The sequence below is a fragment of the Neolamprologus brichardi genome, chromosome 23 (genome assembly GCF_056152115.1).
Source record: "Neolamprologus brichardi isolate AB-2024 chromosome 23, ASM5615211v1, whole genome shotgun sequence".
Lineage (NCBI taxonomy): Eukaryota > Metazoa > Chordata > Actinopteri > Cichliformes > Cichlidae > Neolamprologus > Neolamprologus brichardi.
The window spans coordinates 10224989-10248544 of NC_142125.1; the positions used below are offsets into that span (position 1 = coordinate 10224989).

General features: G+C 45.5%; 1 protein-coding gene across 9 annotated transcripts in view; it reads right to left on the reverse strand.

Annotated features, from left to right (window-relative positions):
* Positions 1 to 68: 68 nt before the first annotated feature.
* Positions 69 to 23556, reverse strand: part of patj (PATJ crumbs cell polarity complex component) — a 79180-nt gene continuing 55692 nt past the window's right edge. For all 9 annotated transcript variants that reach the window (XM_035907623.2, XM_035907622.2, XM_035907626.2 and 6 more), the window contains exons 29-47: positions 22039 to 22235; positions 21473 to 21564; positions 13317 to 13401; positions 12322 to 12414; positions 12157 to 12243; positions 10946 to 11005; positions 10102 to 10159; positions 9907 to 10013; positions 8210 to 8293; positions 7731 to 7924; positions 7375 to 7522; positions 6594 to 6680; positions 5894 to 6035; positions 5771 to 5808; positions 5362 to 5484; positions 4994 to 5098; positions 4083 to 4186; positions 3876 to 3999; positions 69 to 3793 (exon numbers count right to left, since the gene is read on the reverse strand). In XM_035907623.2, the coding sequence (XP_035763516.1) occupies positions 3647 to 3793; positions 3876 to 3999; positions 4083 to 4186; positions 4994 to 5098; positions 5362 to 5484; positions 5771 to 5808; positions 5894 to 6035; positions 6594 to 6680; positions 7375 to 7522; positions 7731 to 7924; positions 8210 to 8293; positions 9907 to 10013; positions 10102 to 10159; positions 10946 to 11005; positions 12157 to 12243; positions 12322 to 12414; positions 13317 to 13401; positions 21473 to 21564; positions 22039 to 22235 (2075 nt within the window). In that variant the 3' untranslated portion in view covers positions 69 to 3646. The remainder of the gene's footprint in view (positions 3794 to 3875; positions 4000 to 4082; positions 4187 to 4993; positions 5099 to 5361; positions 5485 to 5770; positions 5809 to 5893; positions 6036 to 6593; positions 6681 to 7374; positions 7523 to 7730; positions 7925 to 8209; positions 8294 to 9906; positions 10014 to 10101; positions 10160 to 10945; positions 11006 to 12156; positions 12244 to 12321; positions 12415 to 13316; positions 13402 to 21472; positions 21565 to 22038; positions 22236 to 23556) is intronic.

The window sequence follows — 23556 nt, forward strand, 5'->3', positions numbered from 1 at the left end:
TCTGATTGGCTACAGATCATTTTGAACTGAGAATCATACAGTAAAACAGTCCTTCAAAGTCAGTTTGGATCTATTATCAGTTATTTATTTGAAATCAAACAAATTTTCTCAACAACCTCTGAGAACATGATTAAGAAATGATGCAGAATAACAAGGAAGCGCTAGCAGACCAAAGCTGCAGGTTTCCACTCTGATTTCTGATATTTGGACATATTAGTGCTCATGACAACACAACAGCAACAAAAATACATTGTTAATTCTCAACAAGATCAAAAATAAATTAGATTTCATCTACTCTGGCATTTGCATATGAAGTACCAAAAAATTAAGACAATAATTATGACAAAGTAAAAGTTGAACATACAGTATTTTGCATTTGATTGATATGTATAAAGTACAGGATGCTGCTGAGGCCGGTGCTCAGCTGCTGCTAAACACTTGAGTCAGACGAAGATGCGCAGCTACAAACAGCTACCTGCACAGTAGGAAACCATTCAAAGCAAAATGCTGACATTCAGTTGGATCGTCGTGTTCTCACTCTAAAACAAGTTTCTTAGCACTTCAGGACAGCTGCTCATAAATACTGGATATTTAATGAAAGGGATTAAACTGAGAGCTCTACTCATATTTGTTGAATGAGAAGATCTGGATGCTAGATGAGAATTAATATTAGAAGTTTATTGCAAGAAGTTGGTTGCAATTTGCAACTTGCAGATAGCTGCAGTTATCTGCCACCAGCAGACCTGAATTTGAAGGCCTGTGACAGCTCTGGGGAAAGCTCTTCTCCAGTTTCCACACTTTCTCAGGTTAGCTTCTGCTGTTTTACAGAGCTGGTAACACAGGACAGACTCCTCATGGAGAAGAAACCAGAAAAAAGCTGCTCAGTGTGGACTTTTATGCACGCCTGAGTGAAAACAGCCAATATTCTTTGCTTATACTCAGAGGTGAGAGGGTTCAGAACGCAGTTGCACAGGCCTAAAGACCGGTCAGGAACGCCACGGTAACCACCGGTTGCAGGAGGTTGCTTGTGGTCACACCTCCTCATGACTGCAGAGATCAGTAGCAGATTGCGGCTATGACTGACCGCAGCAAAGAAAAGAACATGTTGATAAAGACGGAGAACGCAAGGATTTCACTGAATGTCGGCCCGATGCTTATTCACGTCTCCTTCAACTACAATGTGGAAGACACTGTATCTGTTGCCAGGGGCGACAGGAGTCTCCATACCCACCAAGTCCTGAGAGTCATCTCCATGGAGACAGACATGTTTACATGTTCTATAAAGTGTTGCACGAACTCAGTGGAAGATAGCGAGAGTTTCACATCGGTATGCTTGTGTGGGCTCTGTTCAGCAGTCAGCGTACGGAAACAGAGGATATGTGATGGTATCAAATGATGGCACAGTTTAACATGTTTGGCTAAACAACAGAAATACAGTGGAAGCACTTGAATAAATAAAAAGGAATCAAAAATAAATATACCTCTGTTATGAAGGGATATTTTAATGAGCTTCACGCCCACTGTTTTCATTTCCCAGATTTTGAGTGAACAGTTTGCAGGTTTTTAGGACACAACATTTTCTATTAGATGGCGATGTTGGCAAGAAACAGTTTCCACATTTCTAGACAAACTTTGTGTTATTAGTCTCTTTTCATCTTCTATAATTTATGTGGAAACAAGTTTAGAGATTTCAGCTCTTACAGGTTTATATTTTTTCATAGGGAGGTTTTTGGCCACTTTTCTTGTTCAATAATTGACAAAATAACAAAACAGTAATTAAAACCCAACGATGACTGTAATTTTCAGATCTAAACATGAACCTTTTCCACAGCAGGAACCAGGGTCTAACTGCCAGGAGACATCCCCCACCCCCACCCCTTAGAGTTTCCCATCTGCCTGTTGCACACCTTTGAGCTATAAAACTAAAAGTGAAGTTCTTTAAAGATCTTATTAATGAAGCTCAAATATTTGAACTGGCCAGTCACATAACTATGCGTTGTTTATGCTGCAGTCCAAACATAGCCACATGAGCTGCAGGTTGTCGTGGATGAAACCATCAAACAGGAAGTGGAATTATTTTTAGACTTGGTGTTTACAGTTAGTTATTTTAAAATATATGTCCAGCTACAGTTTGATTAGGTTTAGGGAAACATTGTGCTTTCTGGCTCGGCTTCCTGTACTGCTGGGTGTGGTGCATGCTGATTGGTTAAACTCTGAAGGGACCACTGGAGCCTGCTCTTGTAAATGTTTGCTCCAGATTGTGCATTGTTTGAGTTCCTGCGGTGAAAAAGTGCTTTTAGACCCAAAGGAAAGTTCTTAAAAATGGAAAAAAAGGTTTGGAGTGGAAAATCACAGGTATAGAGCCAATATGAGGATGAAACTAAAGGCTAGCAGCTGTTTCTTTCATGTTTGGCTGGTTGTGATGGCAGAAAAAAAAAAGGGAAGCTGACAGTCAGCAGCGTTACGCTCCACATCGGTCTTCACTTTTACAATAACGGCTACTACACGGCTAACAGTAGACCACAGAAGAGATGCTAGGCTAACATCAGCCACATCTTTCCCTTTTTGTTCCCTGGTTCCATTCGTGAAGTTTCACATCAGTCCGTGTCTCAGTTAGTATCAGTTAGTGCAGGCTGATTTGGCCATCCCTCCGTCAGTACGGAGCGTTGTGTCGATCAAAGGATAAATAATAGCAGAGCTTCTCAACCTGGTTCTGGGTTATGACATCAGATTTTATAGTTGGGTTGGGTCGGTTCCACGATTACAGGACAGAATTGATGCTACAGGATATCAGCTGACTCGTTTTTATCTCTACCTGAGAACAACGTGGTGCGAGATCAGTTTATTAGCGCTCAATTAATTCCTTCTCGTTCTCAGTCTCTCGAACTAGACAGGCTAAGACAGGAAAACTGCTTTAACTGCAAAATCAGCCAATCAGCACCTAGTGAGAAACAAATGAGCCACTCATGTTGCTGTACAGTCGAGGACAGCTTGAGCTGGGTGGTGTCAGACCGACCTGCTCGTTATTGTAGTACAGATGAAAGGGGGGGGGGCAGAACATTGATCTGGCCGTATTTTGGATCGAGCTGTTACGCTGCTCACAGCCATTATTCTGTGAGCAGGTTTGTGACCGCTGATTCTGCAGATGCAAAATAACTCACCAGCAGCACTTCAAAGATGAGTTACTGCTCCCTAGGTGCATCTGGAAGGACCACCAACTGCAGTCCAAGAGGGTGGACAAGAGCCAGGTAACTACACTTTATTATCTGTTTAGGAGCTCTTTGATTTGTGGTGTTTTAGAAAGCGTGGGCATGCCTGTTTAAGGATTAAATATTACAGCGTGAAAACTACAGCGCGGGAAGTTTACTTTAGATCCAAACAGCAAGCACGAACTCATCAGCTGAGACCCAATGTGGCGCCCCAACCCAGAGGTTGAGAAGCTCTGTTTAACATGTAAAGACGGCCAAAACCCACCAACCCGTGCACAGGAAGTGTGCGCGCGCGCGTGTGTCTGACACCGTTTCTTTTGTCAATTTTTTGCGTGTTGGGGTTCAGAGTGACTATCAGAGTTGTTGTCCAAGAGTCTGAGCGTGTGCGTCGCAGCAGGAGCTCCGTGTGTGTGTGCAGGTGTGTGAGCAGACGTGTGTTATGACAGGACATCCAGCGTGACCGTTCCTCTCTGTTTTTTCAGGATGGCAACGGCCTGTTCGTGCGTCGCTCCCTGCAGACTCTCTCCGTTCACCGCCAGGATCTGATCGCCTCGTTTCAGACGCCCGTCCGCCGCTGCCGCGCCCTGAAATCAGCCGACACGCAGCACGTTTACATTCCCAGTGCCTTGCAGCACGTGACATCATCAGACAGAGACGGGTCCTGACCTTGCTGAAGACGGTCTTCACGTAGATCGGCAGGTCTCCGTGCGGACTGCCGAAGCCACCGACGATGCTGAAGCCGAGCCCCTCTGAACCTTTTTCTAGGCTGATGCTGCGAGGCCGTGGACCGCTGACGAGGAGGGGGAGGAGAGACTTGGGGTCAGATCAGTACTTCCTGTCATTACTCCTGAGTGTGTGTGTGTGTGTACTCACTCAGGCTCTGCTGTGTGTGTGTCAGTGTTGTCCGACGGACTGGAGCTGCTGGTCAGACTTTCCACCTGTGAGGCGATGGCGCTGATGTTGGTGTCCGCCACCACCTGAGAGGCGCACGCGCACACACACACACACACACACACACAGCCACGGAGAAATCAGAATAATCCATGTGTGCTCTGAATGTAAACACGTGACAGACCTCTGAGTTTCTGAGCGGTTGGGTTCTCTCTCTTTACTGAGCATTTTTATCCCCTGAATGACGAACGTGACAGTAAAAGGGCATTTTATGAACAAATCCCAAAGCAGCACAAACACTGGGGAACGCAGGCAGTATTTACTTCATGTCATTTGGGTGCACACACACTGATTAATGATGATGCTGTCGAGAAGCTAATCATGAGCTCCGGAGGCTCTGGTGTTGTAGAGAGACTTTCCCATCGAGTGATCCAGAACGTCTCACCCGGGCTTCCATGTTCTTCCTGTGATGCTCACAAATAAAACAAACTTCTGATAACACACGGAGAGCAAAATCTCTCCGTGTGTTATCAGCTCATTGCTGCATCTTAGGTTTGTCGGGCAAAGATCAGGCAGTGGATGAACTTCCACCCTCTGGCATCACTGTGGGTCACAAGTGCTCACAAGTGTTTTTGAACCAAAAGGCGTTCCACAGTGCTTCTTCTTTTTATTGCTTTACTTTCTCCTCCAATCAGAGGAAAAATGCACAGTGTGTGTAGTCCAGACTCCAGTCCACCCCCCCAACAGTTGCAGACATTACTTGGCCTGACCCTGTTGTCCGCCTCAGTTTTCCAGTAAATCTGCTGTAATAGTGGGGTCACATGTTGGAGTGTTGCTCACCACCTGCATTCTCACAGTCCTCCCCGTGTACAGGTGTGCCAGGCATGTTTTACCTGCAGGCTGATGTTTCCGTAGCTGTTCTTTAGCATGGCCACGACCTCGCTGTGAGACAGGCCGTCCACAGACTGCCCGTTAACACTGACGATCCTGTCTCCCACCTGAAAACACAGAGAGACACGTTTCCATCACTTCCTGGAGACGGCCTCATCTCTCCAGCCTCCTCCTACCCTTAAACCAAGCCTTTATACTTATAACTGATCCAACTTTTACTTTAGGGGGGGCATCGTGGCCCTGTGACGAAGTCTGCTCCCCGCCTGCACACCCACACAGCTACAGTGAGACTAAAGTTTGGTTTCAGCCTGTTTTTTTCACATGGTTGGTGGGTGCAGTGTTCAGGTGGAAAAGGCGTGGTCTCAGTCACCTTGAGCTGGTGGGTTTTAGCAGCGACTCCGCTGGCCTGAATCATGGCGATGAAGATGGGGATGTCACCCAGAGGACTGCCCTTCCCTCCTGCTACACTCACCCCAAGGGAGTCGCCGAGACCCTGAGATACACGGGTGGAAGAATAAAAGGAGAGCAGAATGACATCTAGCTTTAACCATGAAATCGCAGCTACGGGTCTTTCTTATCCAGAACTCACTGTTTTAGTTTTTTCCTGTGGTTTGATGGAAATAAAAATATAAAATAAAAGGTGGACGCGGACCTTCTCACTGTGCGGTGACAGTGACATCCGGTCTGCACTATTCATGTGAGTTATTATTTTACAGCAATCCAGGGATCAGAGGTCAGGTGACCTACAGTGTGTTTGTGTGTGCATGTGAGGTCATTACCCTGGTGATCTCCACTGTTCGGATGCCTTCGTCGAGCCCTGCACACACAGCAGAGAAATCGCGATCAGTGCTCTCTCTGTAATCAACACATTTGCATCACTCTGACCAATCACATGTGTCTACCTGAGGTGGAGGAAGTGATTTCACCAGTGGGCTCGGCGTTGTTATTGAGGGGCAGGCTTGAGGTTGGGGGGTCAGATGGCTCAGGGGACTGTGTGAGGGAAGGAGCTGGAACGCCTGAGCTGTTTGTGCTGGCGTGACTCATCTGAAACAGGAAGTGTCATATCAGCTCACGCTGCTCGCCATGTCAGAGAAAGAAAATCTAGTTCAGGTGCTCCCAGGTGAGGAGGCATGTCCATCATCGCTTTACAGTTTACACAGGAAGCAGGTTTATTTTGTTAAAGCTGAGATCAGGACAATCCTGGCGCTCTGTTCCAGAATGAACTCAGACCCGGGGTGGGTCATCGTGGGAAAGAGGAGCAGAAGGAACAGCTGGTGAGCCATCCAAGCCTGCTGGTTTGAATCCCTGCTCAGGTGTCCTGACTAACATAAGCACAAACAAAAAAACAGAAAGGACTAAACTCTGATTTAATGAACCCGTCTCTCTGTGCTATTCTTCTTTCCTCTTTCCCTACTGACGGTCGCCCCTCCCCGAGCCTGGCTCTGCTGGAGGTTTCTTCCTGTTAAAAGGGAGTTTTTCCTTCCCACTACCACCAAGTGCTTGCTCATGGCGATCTGATTGTTGGGATTTTGTATCTTTGGGCTTGTAGTATTGCTTATCTTACAGTGTTAGGGACCATCATAAATCTGAACTCTCTCACACCTGGCTCCCATGTGAGTTACGTCTGGATGTGATCCAGGAGGCAGCTTTGAGTCGGCCGAGCTCCAACAGGACAGGACCCCGAGCACACTGCAGGACGGACACAAGCACACAAACACACACACACGTTAAACCGGACCACCTCAGAGCTGCAGTAAAGACTTTTATGGTAAACTAGCGCTGAAGTTTGCATCAATTTGAGATCATCTCAAAAAAAAGTGTGACGCTGACTTTGAGCGAAGTCGTGGAAAGCTTTAACAGTGGGAGGTATTTACTGTTGTGTTACAGGGCTGCAAATAACTGAAACATCCACGCGGGGAAACAGGAAGTGAGGGATGCTAACGCATTCCTGCAGCTCTGTGTTAACTCTGAAATGTTTTCAGCAGCAGAAGCACATGATAAAAGGTCTGCTTTCAGAGTTAGAATCAGGTAGCGTGGTAAAGACCGAGCAGCAGTGTTGGAAAAGAAAATGCTGGAACATGTTCCCTAAATTCCTCATGCACTCTTTGTGTCCTCGAAATTTTACTTTTTCTACGTGAAGAAACACGTTCATGCACCGCCTCTTTAGTGTTTGTGGAACAATCTGAATCCAGTAATCTAATTTTTTTTAGGTCTGTCAGTGAAACACAGAAATCTCTCACTTCTAGTGACCGACCAATGAAAATGATCTGTTAGTGCGTGAAATAAAAAGCTTCGCCTCAGCATGTGCTTCTGATTAAGTGTAGTATCAGTACTTCTACAGATCAGTGTTACTGCAGTAAAAGCTCAGAGTACTGTTCAGCACCTTCAGGATGGCAGCCACGGCTTCCTGGGAGGCATGTCTCGCGTCATCACCGTTCACTGACAGAATCTGATCTCCCTGCATCAGCCGGCCGTCCAGCTCAGCGGCGCCCCCTCTGACCACCTCTGAGATAAACACACCGCTGCCACTCCTGGGACGGACAGACAGACAGACAGGTGACATTTTCTCATCTGTAGTCAAAAAAACATTCCCAAGACAAACTTTAAGCAGAAACAGATTTAACTCTGATGTTTTCCTGTCATTATAAACAAAAATGAGACGTAATCCTCCTAAAATCAGATCTCATGACTTCCTTAATTTTCCTGACAGGGTTTTTTTTTTTTTTTTTTAATGCGGACCTCTTCCCGACGATGCTGAGCCCCAGCCCTCTGCCGCTCTTTTTCTGCAGCTCCACCTTAAAGACGTCCAGGTTCTCCTCATCTCTGTACTGAGCCTCATCCCTCAGGACTGTCAGACGGACCTTAGCCGGTGTCTGACGCAGGGCGGCGATCGCCTCCTCGTGGGACGCCCCGCGGAGATCCACTTCATTCACCTACACACACACACACACAGACGGTGGATGTATGAGCTGTGTTTGAGCAGGGGGAGCTGAAGCAGGTTCGTTTCTGAGCAGACAACATTAGATTCAACTTTCAAATCAAAATATCTTTTTGATCTAACTGAGTTTTTGATGACTCTCTGCAGAAGGTCGGACCTCCTACTGTGAGCAGTAACTACATTCGCCAGCTAATGTTATGGCTCGTATACATCCTGTTAATGATGTAATGACAGGTGGATGGGTGCCTCCTCCCGTGGGTGGTGCTGTGTCTGTGAATACCTCCAGTATCTGGTCTCCGGCCCACAGACGCCCATCTCTGGCTGCAGCTCCTTCTTCATACACCTCGTGGATCATGATGGCATCCTAGTGGAGAAACAAGAAGAGAGAGATTCAATTTTGACTCCGACATTTAGAAATATTATATTTCTAAATGTAAAGAGAGAGAGGTTATTATATAACCTCTCTCTCTCTTCAAATATTTTTACAGTGAAGCACAAGTAACGATTGCAAAAATGCCCCATGGGCTGATATCGCTTAATTTTTATATTTTTATCACCAAGAAAGGGGGAAACAACAACAACAAAAAATGAAACAGACAACCAAGACGGTAGAAAATACCAAACAACAACAACAAAAAAAACCTCCCTCCCCACACCCTTCCCTGATCCCAGAGTGCTATCACTTTGTTATAACCTAGGGTAAAGCCCACATAGTAGTTTGTTTGTCCATAGTTTCCAGATACTCAGTGAGTGACCTCCAGATTTGATCAAAGTCCTCCAGTTTGTCATTTATAGAAATATTATAATTCTGATCATTTATGACTGGTGGGTATTAACCAAGCAAATAATTCAGAAAACAGAGATTTGAGATGGGAAACTGTTCTTAAAGTACACTGACAGAGAGAGAAAGAGCTGTGCGGGAAGTGTGATTTTATTGTGGTGGAAGCAAAATAGCAAAAGTAAGAGGGAATTCATGTCGATGTTTATGTGAAGCGAAATGTGAAGCGTAGTTTGGATCTTCTTTTGCTGCTGGTTCAGTCAACTTTCATTGGAGAGTGACTAAACCTGCAGCTTCAGAATCTGTGAGCTGTCGGCTTTCAGCTCCAACTGTACGTACACGTCTGGGTACGTGCCATCGGGTGAGAAAGACGACATTTCACTGATTCTGATGCGTCGGGTCCGCGCTTTGTGTTTACGTCTTTGTGTGGAATCCTGCTCTCATTTACTGCTTTAGCGGTTTGGTGGTTGTTGAAATAGTTTTGTGAGGTTTAACCTTAGATTCTGGCGTTTCTGGCAAAATACATTTATATTTATAAATTGATTTGGGATTTAATGAATCGATATGACTTTATTCAAGCCGAAATCGATTTTAATCAGAAAATCGATTATCGAAAAAGGCTGAGCATTCTCAGCACCGTCCTCGATGCTGCGGAGAGTGTGAGACTCTCACTCAAATCTGTCTCACACCAAATACTAAACACAGATTCTACAGGCAAAGTGTGAACGTCAGGCTTTCTGTCACAGAACGGTGTGTCCAGCACTCATTCCTGATTGCCTGCCAGTCAGCCAGTTATTTTCTGTAAAAACCTTATTTAACGGAGAAACAATTTAGCTGCTCACGTGAACATCTAGTGTGTTTGGTGCCAGTTTAGCTCAGTGTGATGAGCTGGCAACCACATGCCATGGGCCCGGGTTGGAGTCTGACCCACGGACCTTTGCTGTCTTTCCCTCCCTCTCTCTCCCTGCTTTCCTGTCTCTCTACACTGTTACTATCAAATAAAGGCATAAACAATAATTAAAGATCTGACACTTTTTAAGGAGTTTCCAGCATTTGTGATCCTTAATAACTCTAAAAGGACGGACAGTAACAGCTGTTAGATCATCACTGATGCTTACAGCTGGTTACAAAAGCAGGTATAGCACTGGACTGTAAAGTTACACACTGTGTGTGTGTGTGTGTGTGTGCATGTGTGTTACCAGCTGTGTGTCTCTTCCTCCCACTATACTGAGTCCCAGTCCAGATCGACCTTTGCAGATCTCCAGCAGTGTCTCCTGACCAGGAACCACAGCACAGCAGGTTGGGTCTGCGGAGGACGAGGATCTGTTTACTCTTAGAAACATGAAGTCTGCATGTCGATCTGATTTTTCACAGTTAAATGTCTGTGTTTGTACCTCTGTGCTGATCGGGGCTGATCAGAGGAGGAGAAGCTGCCATCCGTTTACTGTGTGACTGGACACACACACACGCACACACACGCACACAGATCAGATGTATTGATAGAGGCTCTTGTGTGACTGAGAATAACAAACTGAGCGAAGTGAAATAAGTCCATAATAACAGTAACCACACCAACATCAGGAAAAGTGAACAGAAACCCTGCACAGTCAGTCCGGTGTAACATCGTCATACATGATGTGACACTGCTGACCTACACCAAAGCCGTCACGGCTTAGATGCAAGGCGAACACACCAGAACAGGAAATGAAGTATTTTCTCTTCCAGCTGATGCCTCTGAGGCTTCGGGGTGTTGGTACTCCAGCACGGCCCTGAAAGTCTGAGTTGCACGGCAAGCCGAATCACTCGTCACACTTCAGCAAGCTGCCGAGGGGCACAGAGGTCAGCGTTTGCCTCCTCAGAGTAAAGACTCACTGCAGACTTTTCATCAGAGCCTCACTGCGACGGTTGATGGAGATGATGATGTGAATCATGCGCTGTGGCCTTCACAGTCTTCACCTTTACAGGAGTGTGAGTCTGAGCCAGCATCCATAGGTTACTGAGGCGAGGCATCCTCCACCTGAGACCACACAGCACCATCCCCTCCAAAGCATCTCAGGATCTTTGATGAAGGCTAAAAGACTTCAATATAATTTTTTACAGCAAATTAAAACTGTAGATGTTGGATTATAGGATTCACCCTCATGACGTTTGGAGCTTAGTCAGAAAACAGGAGCTGCCGTGCATCGCACGAGCTTTAATACTTGAGAGTGGGATCAATTCTGATAGTGGGACATTTACCTCACACTGCTCCAGTGTAGCCTGTAGCTCATTTTCTGGAGACTCTGCAGCTTTCAGCCTCTGCAGAGGAAACAGAGCAGAGCGGGTCAAGGAGACACATTGATGTCCTCATTCAGTCAAATTTCTGGGACATCTGGAACAAAACCCTCTGAGGACAAAGTTTGTAATATGAAATATGTCGCCTTGATGCATTCTCAATCATCCAGGTTAGTAAATCTCCAAAGGTTGATTCTGTTCATCTGGAAGTAGCGTTTTCAGTGGAAGAAACGTTTCGTCACTCATCCAAGTGACCTGTCCAGGATGTGTACATCCTCATCATTGAAAGAGTGTCCACTGGCCTGTAGGTGTGAATAGATTGCAGAGTCCTGGCCTGACGAGGTGGCTCTTCTGTGTTGTGCCATCCGCTTTGCCAGAGTTTGTTTGGTTTCCCCGATGTCCTGGCAATCCTCCTGGCACTTAACTGCGTACACTATGTTACTCTGTTTGTTTCGGAGGACCGGATCCTTGGGGTGGAACAATTTTTGGCACATCAATGATAAGGATGTACACATCCTGGACAGGGAGGAACGCTGGTTTGAGCGCGGAGTCAATTTACGTGAAAAGGGAAAGACCATCTCTGAATCGAGGAGGGGGCCTAAGCGTACATCTTTCGCCATCGTACAATGCTGTGATTGCAGCCATTCCCCAACTCTCTGTGAATGGTACTCACGGCCATTGATCAGTTGTCAGTGGTCATGAGAATTTGCATAATCATGATGAAGGAACTGACCTCCCAGCCTACTGTTCCTTCAGTGGGCTGGTTTCAGTTATTATGCAAATGTACTGTTTATAAGATTGGGGAAACCTGCAGTCAGCTGAGACTGAAGAAGTCTCCCACTGAAAATGTTACGTCCAGATGAACAGAATCAACTTTTGGAGATATGAAATATGTCCAAATAAAATCACTCTTCTGGCTGTTTTCACTTTCTTGGATTTTGGAGACCTGCAGGTTGATGAGATTCATACACAGGAAAAGTTTTTTTATAGACAGAAAGATAAAGTTGACGATGGTCAGGAGTAAACAGAAGACAACAGTTCCAAAATTGGGAAAAATTCACATGAAGTCTGGTTTGTTTGATCAGAGAATGTCAGTATTAAGGTTCCCAAGGGTAAACATTGCCATAATAATCTGAACAATTACGCCCTGGGGGCGGAGTCTGATGGCTGTGTACCTTTCTGAAAGTGTTGGCCTCTCTCAGACTCTCACGGACGCTGTTCCTGCTCCTGCTGTTCTGCTCGGCTTCGTCGCTTGGCTCGTCCTGTTAAGCAGATCTCAGATCAGCTCACACTTACAACTCGTTCCCACGTTTCCGTTTCAGATTTAGCTTCACACTCACCGGCGCGTCCGACAGCGGGTGGAGCGTCAAGCCTTCGGGGGGGCAGGGCCCGTCAGAGGGGGTGGATCCACTGAGCAGGGTGGGCGAGATACACTGACATACAAACGCAAAGAATGAACTTTGGTGCTCGTCTCAAACAAGCAGACGCCACTTTCTTCTCTGTGGAGGTCAAAGCTGAACGTTGTTGTGTTCTGAGCACGGTCACACAGCTGATGGACTTCCACATAAACAATCAATAACCGACTGTTTTGCGACCCTAAACTTTAAATATGAATAGTTTCTCTTCTTTGTGCAAACACTGAAGGCTCATCCGTCTGTGAAACACTAACATACATCTTCACAAAGGACAGGAAACATTACCTGAAAACGTTTACCTACACCTCCTGCAAATTCTCACAGGTGAACTTTTTCATCAAGACGACCAAACAAATCAGATCAAAACATTTTACACACAGCAGTCTGAACATTTTGAGGATTAAACCACGGTCATTAAAGAGAACTCCATCCTGCCATTACTCACACTTACATTGACGTTTGGCTAAATGATCTCACGGTGACCTTCACCTGCTTCCTCTGGTCTGTTTTCAACTTTGACGACAAACCTTTTTATTCTTTTCACACTATCTGGCTGGCATCATAAAGGTTTACACCACATAATGTCAGCTGTATTGCGGCTTGTTGATGACGTGAAGACGTCATGAAAGTGACCAAGCACTGACAAAGTAGCAGTGTATATATATTTTTCTCAAAAAGGCGACATTAACGAGTCTGTAATCACTCAGCCTGACACAGTGACATTACAACAGACAAAAATACTGCTTCATTCAACAAAAGGATTTTAAATGCAGCACCTGATATTTATACCAGGACAAGTGTCACTGCTCAAAACTGGAGAACACATATCCAAAGGTATGGGGACAGAGAAGCTGTATTCTTCATCTGTGTGTTGTGTCTTGTTCATCTGTGTGTGTGTGTGTGTGTGTGTGTTCGTTTACCTCAGGGCTGGCTGGGCTGAGGGAGGGTGGTGGAGGGGGAGAGGGGAAGGGAGGGACGGCCATCTGATTTATTGCATCGTCGTTTCTGCAGAGACACAGAGGATGACGAGTTTTTTCACTTCAGTTTGAACAGACTGCTACACACACACGCCCACGCCTGTACTGTATTTGATCTCTCCTTTATCTGTGACACTCTGCCATTTGTTCATGTGAAGCATTCATGTCTAATTACTGACTCTGTGGTAGAAGAATTTGTGGAATTGTTTTATAATATCGTGTAAATATAATCCCTTAGAGATAGGATAGGGTGAGAAGTTCAGCCATTCAGGAGGGGCTCAGAGTAAAGCTGCTGCTCCTCCACATCGAAAGGAGCCAGTTGAGGTGGTTCGGGCATCTGACAAGGACGCCTCATGGGCGAGGTTTTCCGGCCATGTCCCACCGGGAGGAGGCCCCAGGGCAGACCCAGGGCATGCTGGAGAGATTATATCTCTCAGCTGGCCTGGGAACGCCTTGGTGTTCCCCCGGATAAACTGGAGGAGGTGGCTGGGGAGAGGGAGGTCTGGGCTTCTCTGCTTGGGCTGGTGCCCCGCGACCCGGCCCCGGATAAGCCGAAGAAATGGATGGATGGAGGGTTTTATAATAATCTACCTGAAACTGATGATGCATGTGGCATCCTTCAATTTGCAATGTCTAAAAATTCTAGATAAAGTGGCTCCTTTCAAAATCAGAAAGGCAGCACTGTAAAATCCCCGCCCTGGATCACAGAAGCTATCCGCAGCTTTAGGCAAATCTGCCGTTAAACTGAGTGCCTGTGGAGAGCCACAAAACTTGAGGTTCATAAGCACCACTTAAAAGGGCTATTATCTACCTTTAACAACATAGTGAAAGATGCGAGAGCCACTTATTTCTCTAAACTACTTGCAGTAGGAAAAAGAAATCTTAAGGTTCTTTCGATACAGTCAATAGCATCATCTCTCCTCCAACTCCATGTATACCAGTCTTCTCAGACATGGATTGCAATGCCTTTTTAAGATTTTTCCAAGATAAGATTAGTGGCGTAAGAGAAAATATAACTCCCCTTCAACTGTGATCTCCCACATCCCATAATTATGGAGTATTTTCACCCAGTTTCTTTAAAAGATTCATCGGAAATACTAACTCAAATGAAACCCTCAACGAGTCCAGCTGATGTCTTACCTACTTCTCTGTTTTTGACACCATTGGGCCCTCTGTGGTCACGTTGATAAACTTTTCCCTGCTGTCTGGCTCTGTCCCCAGGTGCTTTAAACAGGGGGTTATTCAACCTCTGCTGAAAAAGCATAACCTGGATCCAACACTTAGACAAGCTACAGACGCATCTCAAAACTTCCTTTCATTTCTAAAATATTAGAAAAAGTCTCGATAACTTTCAGTCAGGTTTTTAAAAGTTACACTCCACAGAGACAGCTCTCCTTAAAGTCACAAATGACCTTTTGATGGCCACAGACAGAGGTGTTTGCTCAGTCCTTGTTCTACTGGACCTTAGCTCAACCTTTGATCATCAGATCTTAATCCACCTCTTAAATCACATGGTAGGGATATCTGGATCTGTCCTAAAATGCGTCACATCATTTCTGACAGTTAGATCACTTTTGGTTTCAGTAGGAAACCTTCGGTCAGATATAGCTGAATTTTCATGCGGGGTTCCACAAGGATTGGTTTTAAGCCCCTTGTTATTTTCATTATATATTCTGCCTTTAGGCCTAATAGCAGTTATTAGCAGTTTCAAAATGATTTCCTACCATCTGTATGCAGATGATATCCAATTGTACATCTCGTTTAAACCTTGGGAAGTAAACAAATTATCCATCCTAATGGACTGTCTTAAGTAAATTAATGGTTGGATGGTTCTGCAGCTGAACGCAGACAAGACTGAGTGTTTAGTTCTTGCTCCAGAGAGTATCAAGCCTAAAATCAGACAACATGTCTGACAAAGGTATCTTTAAATCACATTCAAGCAGTGCAAAATGCCGCAACAAGGCTGTTAACCCACAGTCATGAATTCACTCATATCACTCCCTTGTTAAAGTCTTTGCACTGGCTTCTGGTTGGGTATAGATATCAGTTTAAAATCCTCACTCTAACTTTTATGTCTTTATGAGGAGAGGCCCCCACTTATATCATCGAGCTTCTTCACCCTTACTCTCCAAACCAGATCTATAGATCCACTGATAGTGGTCTTCTGACTATTCCACGGACCCGTTTGAAAACAAAGGATCACGCTTTCCAAACCCTAGCACCAATACTCTGGAACAGTTTACACCCCTTGTACGCACCACCGACTCTGTGACTTCTTTTGAAAAACAGCTGAAAACACATCTTTAAGACAGACATTTGGGTAACGTTCTTGTGTAATATGTTGTTTGTCTGATATGTTTTTGTATTCCTTGTAAAGTACTTTGTAACACATTCCTGTCTTAAAAAGTGTTATACAAATACATTTTACTTATTTGCATCATGCAGGATGATGTAGAGCTGTGATTGGCCTGAGGGATAACATGCAATGTGTCACATGTGACACGATACTACAGTGACAGGCGGTTTCCACATGATAATGGAAACCGCCTGAATCCAAGTGCCTCCCCTCTGACTCAGCATTGAGCAACAAAGATGGATTTACTTGAGCAGGACAGACTGAATCTGCTCTGGAACTATGCAAAGCTTTGTGACTGTGCCATCAGATTCACCAGTCTCTCTGGTTTAAACTCAGAATGTCTGTTGGTTTGGAATTTCCAGAGTGCATCGTGGAGGTGCAGCAGAGCTGTAACAGCTGCAGAGTAGCTGCAGCTCACCTACAACTTGGACAGAGCAGTGCAGCTCTTTAAACTGCAGCAGCATGACGGTGATGCTTCACATAGCTGAGTGTCAGGGCCCAACAACAGGCTAAAGAAATCTGTGATCCCGGAAGAATCCAAAGAGGAGGACAACCGGAAACAAAGCTCCACAGTCCGAGGTCCTCCTCAGCAGCTGCAGGTTTCATCTTTTTAATCTTTTTTTAAGTAAAAAGAAATAAAAACAGACAGATGCTTCAGTTTTGCTGTGAAGGCGTCTCCTTGTGTGCTCTTTCGAGTCTCACACTGCAGCATCAGCAACGGTTTTCTCTACATTGTCATCCATCTGTCACTTTGTGCTGCTGTAGTGAACGCTCCTCACTGATGACTCACTCATGTTTCCTCAGCGTAGTCTGTGCAGCTCCTGGTTTCCTCACACCTCTGGGCAATCCCCACCTGGTTTCCCCCTCCAGGTGGGAGAGCCCAGTTTTGTTTTGTTTTTTTATCCCTCCCCGGATCTTAGTTTGATCAATACATTTAGAAAAAAAGGAAACACAGATTTACACAAAAATAGAACAAACTTCAGCTTCACAAACAGTAAGTTCAAACGTCATCCCCCCTGCACTGCAGGGACAGCTACGCCAGCACTTTCTCATAAAACACTGCCACCTAGTGGTGAAATCTTAAATATTGATTCATTCATTTTCTTCCACGGATCTGAAATTTGATACATTCGGATCACAGCTCTGCCACACCTGCAGAATTTGTGTGTTTATGTCTTACGCAGCAGGTATCTTCTGGCTGTCAGCGTGACTGATTGTAAAATGATGTCTGATTGGATAGAAGTCAGGAAATGGGTCGCCTGCTCATTCGATCACTGAGGTCACTAGAAAGTTTGCAAAGGAGTTTCTTGTCTTGGTTGCTGGTTTCAGCTCTGATTGAATAGAACGTAGTGTTTGCTTTGGAACTGAAGGACCTGTTACAGTCAGAAAGGATGGCCAGAGAAAGCAAACGATCCAGGCCGTATTCATCTGACCCCAAAAAGGCAAAATTGTGATGATGGAAATGTTCACCTTCATGCCAGGACATCACAAACCTAAGACGATATTCAACCTTTATGTACAGTCTCTGCATACATCAACACACTGCAAAATTCTCATGTCCCAGCTGACTCACGAATGAGAGGAACAGCAGGCCGGAACAAAGCAGAATTAAGTTTTAAACACTGACGTGTAAACAGAAAATGTAACGCTGTAATGGCAGACAGTGTGACACCATCTCTCCTCCTCCTCTTCCTCTCCTGATAGGGCCATAGCTGTAATCCAAACTCAGGCTCAGTCCACTGGGCCCGGCTGAAGCTGCATTTATTATATCTACAACTGCAGCAACAGCTTGGCGGGTAACAGAGCAGAAAACAGCAGCAACGCCCCCCAGAGAGCCGGCAGACATGAAGGAGGGCGTAGCGCCATGTGGAACAACTCCGCCGTCACTTCAAACCCTCAGAGGAGGTGTCTGAAGCTCGTTGGATTTGAGGCATCGCCATTAAATGGAGCCATCTGCATCACAGGAGCGGCTGAGGTCCTCGTCCTGTTCTTATGTTCATTCTCAGAGCTCATTACTGCAGCACTCAGTCCGAGGATGCTGAACACGGCGAGAGCACCAACGTCCTGCTGCTCTGACACGATTCAATCAGAGCCGCAGGAGGAAGGACGAAAAAGAGAGAGAGAGAGAGAGAGAGAGAGAGAGAGAGAGAGAGAGAGAGAGAGAGAGAGAGAGAGAGAGAGGACCATCATAAGAGTCAAAACAAAACACTGATATGATCAGGGAATCATGGGAGGAGTCCCTTCATCTCTTCCAAACACACCACCTCCTCCTCCTCTCCTTCCTCCACCATACTGATTCCTTCTAAAGACCACGTTTACCCTGAGAGGCGGACGGCGTTCACGCTGCAGGAAGAATAAGTCACACTATTGTGTATTTCACATGGAGAGATGCCAAACTGCCTTTCATTGTTCTTGTAACAGTGACAATAAAGAGCTATTCTATTCTATTCTATATTGGAGAAGTAATCAGTAATTAGTTACTAATTACTTTTTTCAAGTAACTTGACCAACACTGGTAGTGTTACAGATATCTGTGAGTCAGCACAGATCAGCATTTGTTACAGCTTCAGTCAGGTTTATCTGTTATGCTGCATTCGTCTTACACCAGCAGAAGAGAAGACTAACACTGACACAAACACTAAGTTGGAAACATCATCAGACTTCCTCTCAACTGTTTTGTGAATAATTACAAAAATAAAACAATGTAATGCTGCTAAATCAGGTGAAACGTATCAGTCAGGTTTCTGACGTCAGACGTCTCTGACGTCAGAAATCAATGATTCGATCAGGTCTCGTTAAACCTGTGAAGTCTGCGGGTTTTGATTGACCATCAGTCACACGTTTCCATCACTGTCTCACGCCAACACTACAGCTGTCAGGAAGTGACAGACACCGGCGCCGGTGGATTGATGATGACATCACAGACACATTAAAGTCAGCTGATTGTTGGTTGCCGCTTCCCCGGCTCAGTGAGCACTCTGATCTCCTGTTTTCCCTGTGATTTACTTGTTTCCATGCCGACACTGGGGTGCAGTGAACAACCAATCAGATGCGGTAAAGGAGATCTTTAGCAGTCTCACACTTCAGACTGACACCTTCATCCACCTGCATCTTTTCGCATCAGCCTGCAGAACAACCCCACCACGACCCGTATGCCCCGTTGAGGAGCTGCACGAGTCACGATAAATCAACAAGTCAGACGGGTTCATCCTCTGACCGCTTACCTGTCACACTGCACCTGTGACACTACAGGTGTCACACTGCACAGTGTTTCATGTCTCATATTGACCTGCTTTCTTTAATAAAAAGAAAATCAATTGAATAACTTTGAGATGCTCATCAGTGAAATCTTAACTAAACATTAACCTGGTGGTTTGACCCCATCAAAATGCTCAGTATGAGCAGCTTAATATTTCCTGTTTTTCTATTACAGTTTCATGCAGAATTAGCCCCGTTATTAAAGTATGTTGCAGGGTGAGGCCCCATGAGACGCTTGCTTAGCTCCGATGTTTGTCTTTGTAAGACACCGGACCAGAGTCTGTGTGATAAATCTGCCAATCATATAACAGTCAGGAAGTCTTAAAAGCAACATGATGCACAAACCATGTAAACGTGATCTCATACAGAGAAAAACATCCTGAAGAGAACTGAAGAGAAAATCCGCTGATCTACTGCAGCTCCCTCTCAGGAGGTCAGAGCTGCTTTGACCTGGTGGGCTGGTATGAAGCTATGGTGGTGTTGAAAGTGGGTTGGGATGAAGCTGAGGGGATGGTGAGAGCAGTTTGGGATGAAGCTGTGGGGATGTGAGAGCAGGTTGGGATGAAGCTGTGGGGATGGTGAGAGCAGGTTGGGATAAAGCTGTGGGGACGCTGGGAGTGGGCTGGTATGAAGCTGTGTGGACATGGCAGTGAGCTGGGATGGTGGGAGTGGTTGGAATGAAGCTATGGGGGACGCTGGGAGTGGGCTGAGGTGTTGCTGTGGGAACGCTGGGTGTGGGCTGGGATTAAGCTGTGGGGATGCTGGGAGTGGGCTGAGGTGTAGCTGTGGGGACGCTGGGTTTGGGGCTGGTATGAAGCAGTGGGAACAATGAGAGCGGGTTGGGATGTGAGCAGTCAATGATCTGCGATTTTCGTCGTTCTGCGAATATCAAATCAAAGAGTGCATGAGAGCCTTACTCACACATATACCCGCTAATCAGTAACCTCCAATCAAAATCTTCAAATTTCTCTCACCAAACCTGGAGAGAGGTACGGCCTGAAGCTCAGAGAAGGATTTCAACTTAAGTGTCTCTCATTCTGCTGTTTCTCTGATGGCTAAATTTAAGTGATGAGTTAAATTAGAAGAGAACAGTGAGGACTTCATTCCTCACCTCTGCCACTGACATCCTGTCGAAATGAGGGCTGCAGACAAAAAGTTGAATCCAATTTTTCCTTTTATCAAAGCTAACGTCTGCTTTTCACACTTCAAACATGAACAATCTGTGCTGATTAAAGTCTGAGCACATTCACCTGAAACCATCTCCTCCCTTTCATCTCTCCTGTGCTGATAATTTGATCCACTTACAGCTCCGTCACGTCCCATATCAGGTGAAACTGAGTGACAATGTGGATAAACTCTCCTCAGAAAGAGGAGGATAAACGCGATGGTCTTCATCCTGTCAGGCTGAGGGTTTAAATCTGCGTAACGGAGTGCTAACCCGGCCCCATGAGCCAGGCTTTGGACTTAAACACACCCGCTTGCTTCAAAGCTGCAAATCACAAAAGATCATTTATGGATCTGCGGAGGAAGAGGAGGAGGAACGAGGAGTATAATCTGCCCATCTCCTCCCTGGATCCTAAATGACTCCTCAGTGAGTGTGAAGGAGGCGTTCTACTGTCCCTGCTGTGGTAAAGTCTGAGCTCTGGGATGCTTTGAGTGTCATCTCCACAGCCTGGGAGTCATCCTCCACATCAGGAAGCAGCTTTTATTTTGAAGGGAATGCAGCTGTGTTTTCCTCAGACTCAGCTGAGCATGCTCAGTGTGCATCAGCTGATGATGTGCTGCAGAGAATGCAGTGACAGGAAACAGAAACAGCTTGTTCTTCATGAGTTTCCTGCACAGACCTCCTCACTGACGCACAAGGTTATATTTTTGTGGATGAACGACAGCATCAGAGAATAACTGTGATATTATTCACAATCAAGACACACGGCAATAGAACATGCTATACAGGATAAAAAGGGGGCGGAGTCAGGAAGTGTTTAGGTCAGGAAACCGGCCAAAGCGTCTGAAGCAGCTCACCGGACGGCTTTGCAAAGAAGTCTTTAATAATAATAATAATTCTTTAATAATTTTTAACAACTTAATGCACAAATATTGCTTTAATTATTTTAAATTGAAATATTATTACTGATATTTATTATTACTGTTTGTTTCAGCTGTTGTGAGATCAGTCAAATATTATTTATCTTAATTATATGAAATTTTAATTTTTAATTCCGTTTTTTTATTGCTGTAACAGGAGGAAGAGATCACAGATTGCTGAATCAGACACTGAAACTGAAAAGTTTATTTGTAAAATGACTTTTTTTGTTGACTGAATAAAAATGTTACTTATTATTGTTTTGCTTTTGGTTATCAAACTAACACTGGTAGCAGCACCAGTGTTAGGTTGATAACCAAAAGGTTCCATAACGCAGCAGGCCACTGTGTATGAAACCTTTTTTAAATGCTCAGACTTTCCCACCATGCACTGCAGTCCTACCTGAGCAGGATGAGCTTCACCTTGGAGGCGGCACTCTTAATGATGGCTGAGGCGTTCTGGTGGCTCCGCCCATAAAGAATCTGGTTGTTAATCTGAAATGCAGACAGAGGGGTGGAGACGAGTTACCTGATGTCCACAGGTGCTGAAAGTGAGGGAGGGTTATTACCTCCTGAATACAAACAGACAGACAACAACAGTAGTAAATGTGTCCTGAGAGCGACAGACCGCTGAAAGGTCCCCAAGAACTACAAGAAGCAAAATGTTATATCAATACACACACACACACACACACTGCAGATCGACCTGAGAGCTGCACTCAAGTGTTTTCTCTTCAGTCTGATGCATTTGCTCGTCTGCAGGTAGAAGAGCCACCTGCATGAGGCTTTGACATAATTGACAACAACAAATTAGAAAAAAAAAGAAAAAAAAAAGGGATGGCCCAGATGTTGCAGATGTTGCACCGAATTCCTCACACATGATTAAAATCATCTCTCATGAATGCCATGCTTTCACTCTCACTGTGGTTGATGTAATTTATGTAAAATGATAATCTGGACTCTTCTCACCTCCAGAAGCTCGTCTCCAATCTGAATGCGCCCGTCGCGGGCAGCCGGCCCCCCGGGATGGAGCCCGACCACGAAGATGCTGACGCGGGAGCGATCCCTGTTCCCCGCCAGGCTGAGGCCCAAACCCTGCCGTTCCTTCTCCAGCTCCACGCATAGCAGCTCCCCTCGCAGGTCTCCATAACGCTCACACCACCGCTCTGCAGCCCAGGGAAGAGGAGGAGAACCAGGAGAGGAGAACAACCAACTTGAGAAATTATACACTTCTCACAAAAACACTTTTTAATCAGAGCATATCATCAAGTTACTTAAATTCCTGGATATTGATCTGATCAGGTACAGATCAGAGGGGGGTGCAATAGAGGGGCAACAATGAGACGACCCCAAACCAGGAATGGTTTTTATTTTCCCCTCCTCGTCTTTTATGACTGTTTTTCACTAGTCTTGCATTTGGCTAAGATCAGTGTCACTGCTGGTAGCATGAGGTAATACCAGGACCCTACAGAGGCTGCACAGGTAGTTCAACTCCTCCAGCGTGGAACATCAATACGTGCCACTGCCAGAAGGTTTGCTGTCTCCCAGCACAGTCTCAGGAACATGGAAGAGATTCCAGGAGAGCCGGAAAGGGCCGTAGAAGGCCTTAACCCATCAGCAGGACCGGAATCTGATCCTCTGTGCAAGGAGGGAGAGGATGAGCACTGGAAGAGCTACAAAAGGAGCTCAAGCAGGTCGCTGGAGTGAACGTCTCTGAACAAACAACCAGACACAGGCTTCATGAGGGTGGCCTGGGGGCCCGATGCCTTCTGACTGACATTTGTCATAGAATGCCCTGTGCTGTTCACAGATGAGAGCAGGTTCACCCTGAGCACATGTGATAGACGTGAAAGGGTCTGTAGAAGCTATGGAGAACGTTATGCTGGTCTGGGGAGGCTTATCCATGGAGGGACACAGAGACCTCTGCAGGTGAGGCAACAGCACCCTGACTGTCATTAGGTATGAGGATGAAATCCTTGGATGCACTCTCAGACCCTACGCTGGTGCATAATCTTTTTGAGCAGTTATATAAATGTGCCAAGTTAAAAGACAAAGAGTCCGAGCACTGATAGAGGTTTATGGCTGTATTTGTTGGGATTTCCAGGAAGCCACTTACATGTGAAAAATAATGCCTCAGATTCACTCAGTGATCAGGAGCCCGGTGTTCAGATTGGCTCATAGACAGGGAGGAGGAGATAAAATTAAAAGCATGAAGGGGGAGGTGAAGAGGAGAAAAATGTGAAAGAAAGTGTGTAAGAAATCCAAAACACAACAGCAGAGAAGAAAGAAGAACAAAGAGGAGCATTTAAGATGTGAAGGAGAAGAGTAACGAGGTGAGGAGGTAATTACGAAACAGAGAGGAGGGAGGATGGGACGAGGAGAAAAGCAGAGACAAATCTGGTGTCAAACAAAAATCAGTTTAATGATCTGTGAAAGAAACAACAAACGGTGAGGGTGAGGAAACCTGCAGCTGAGACTAAACTCCTC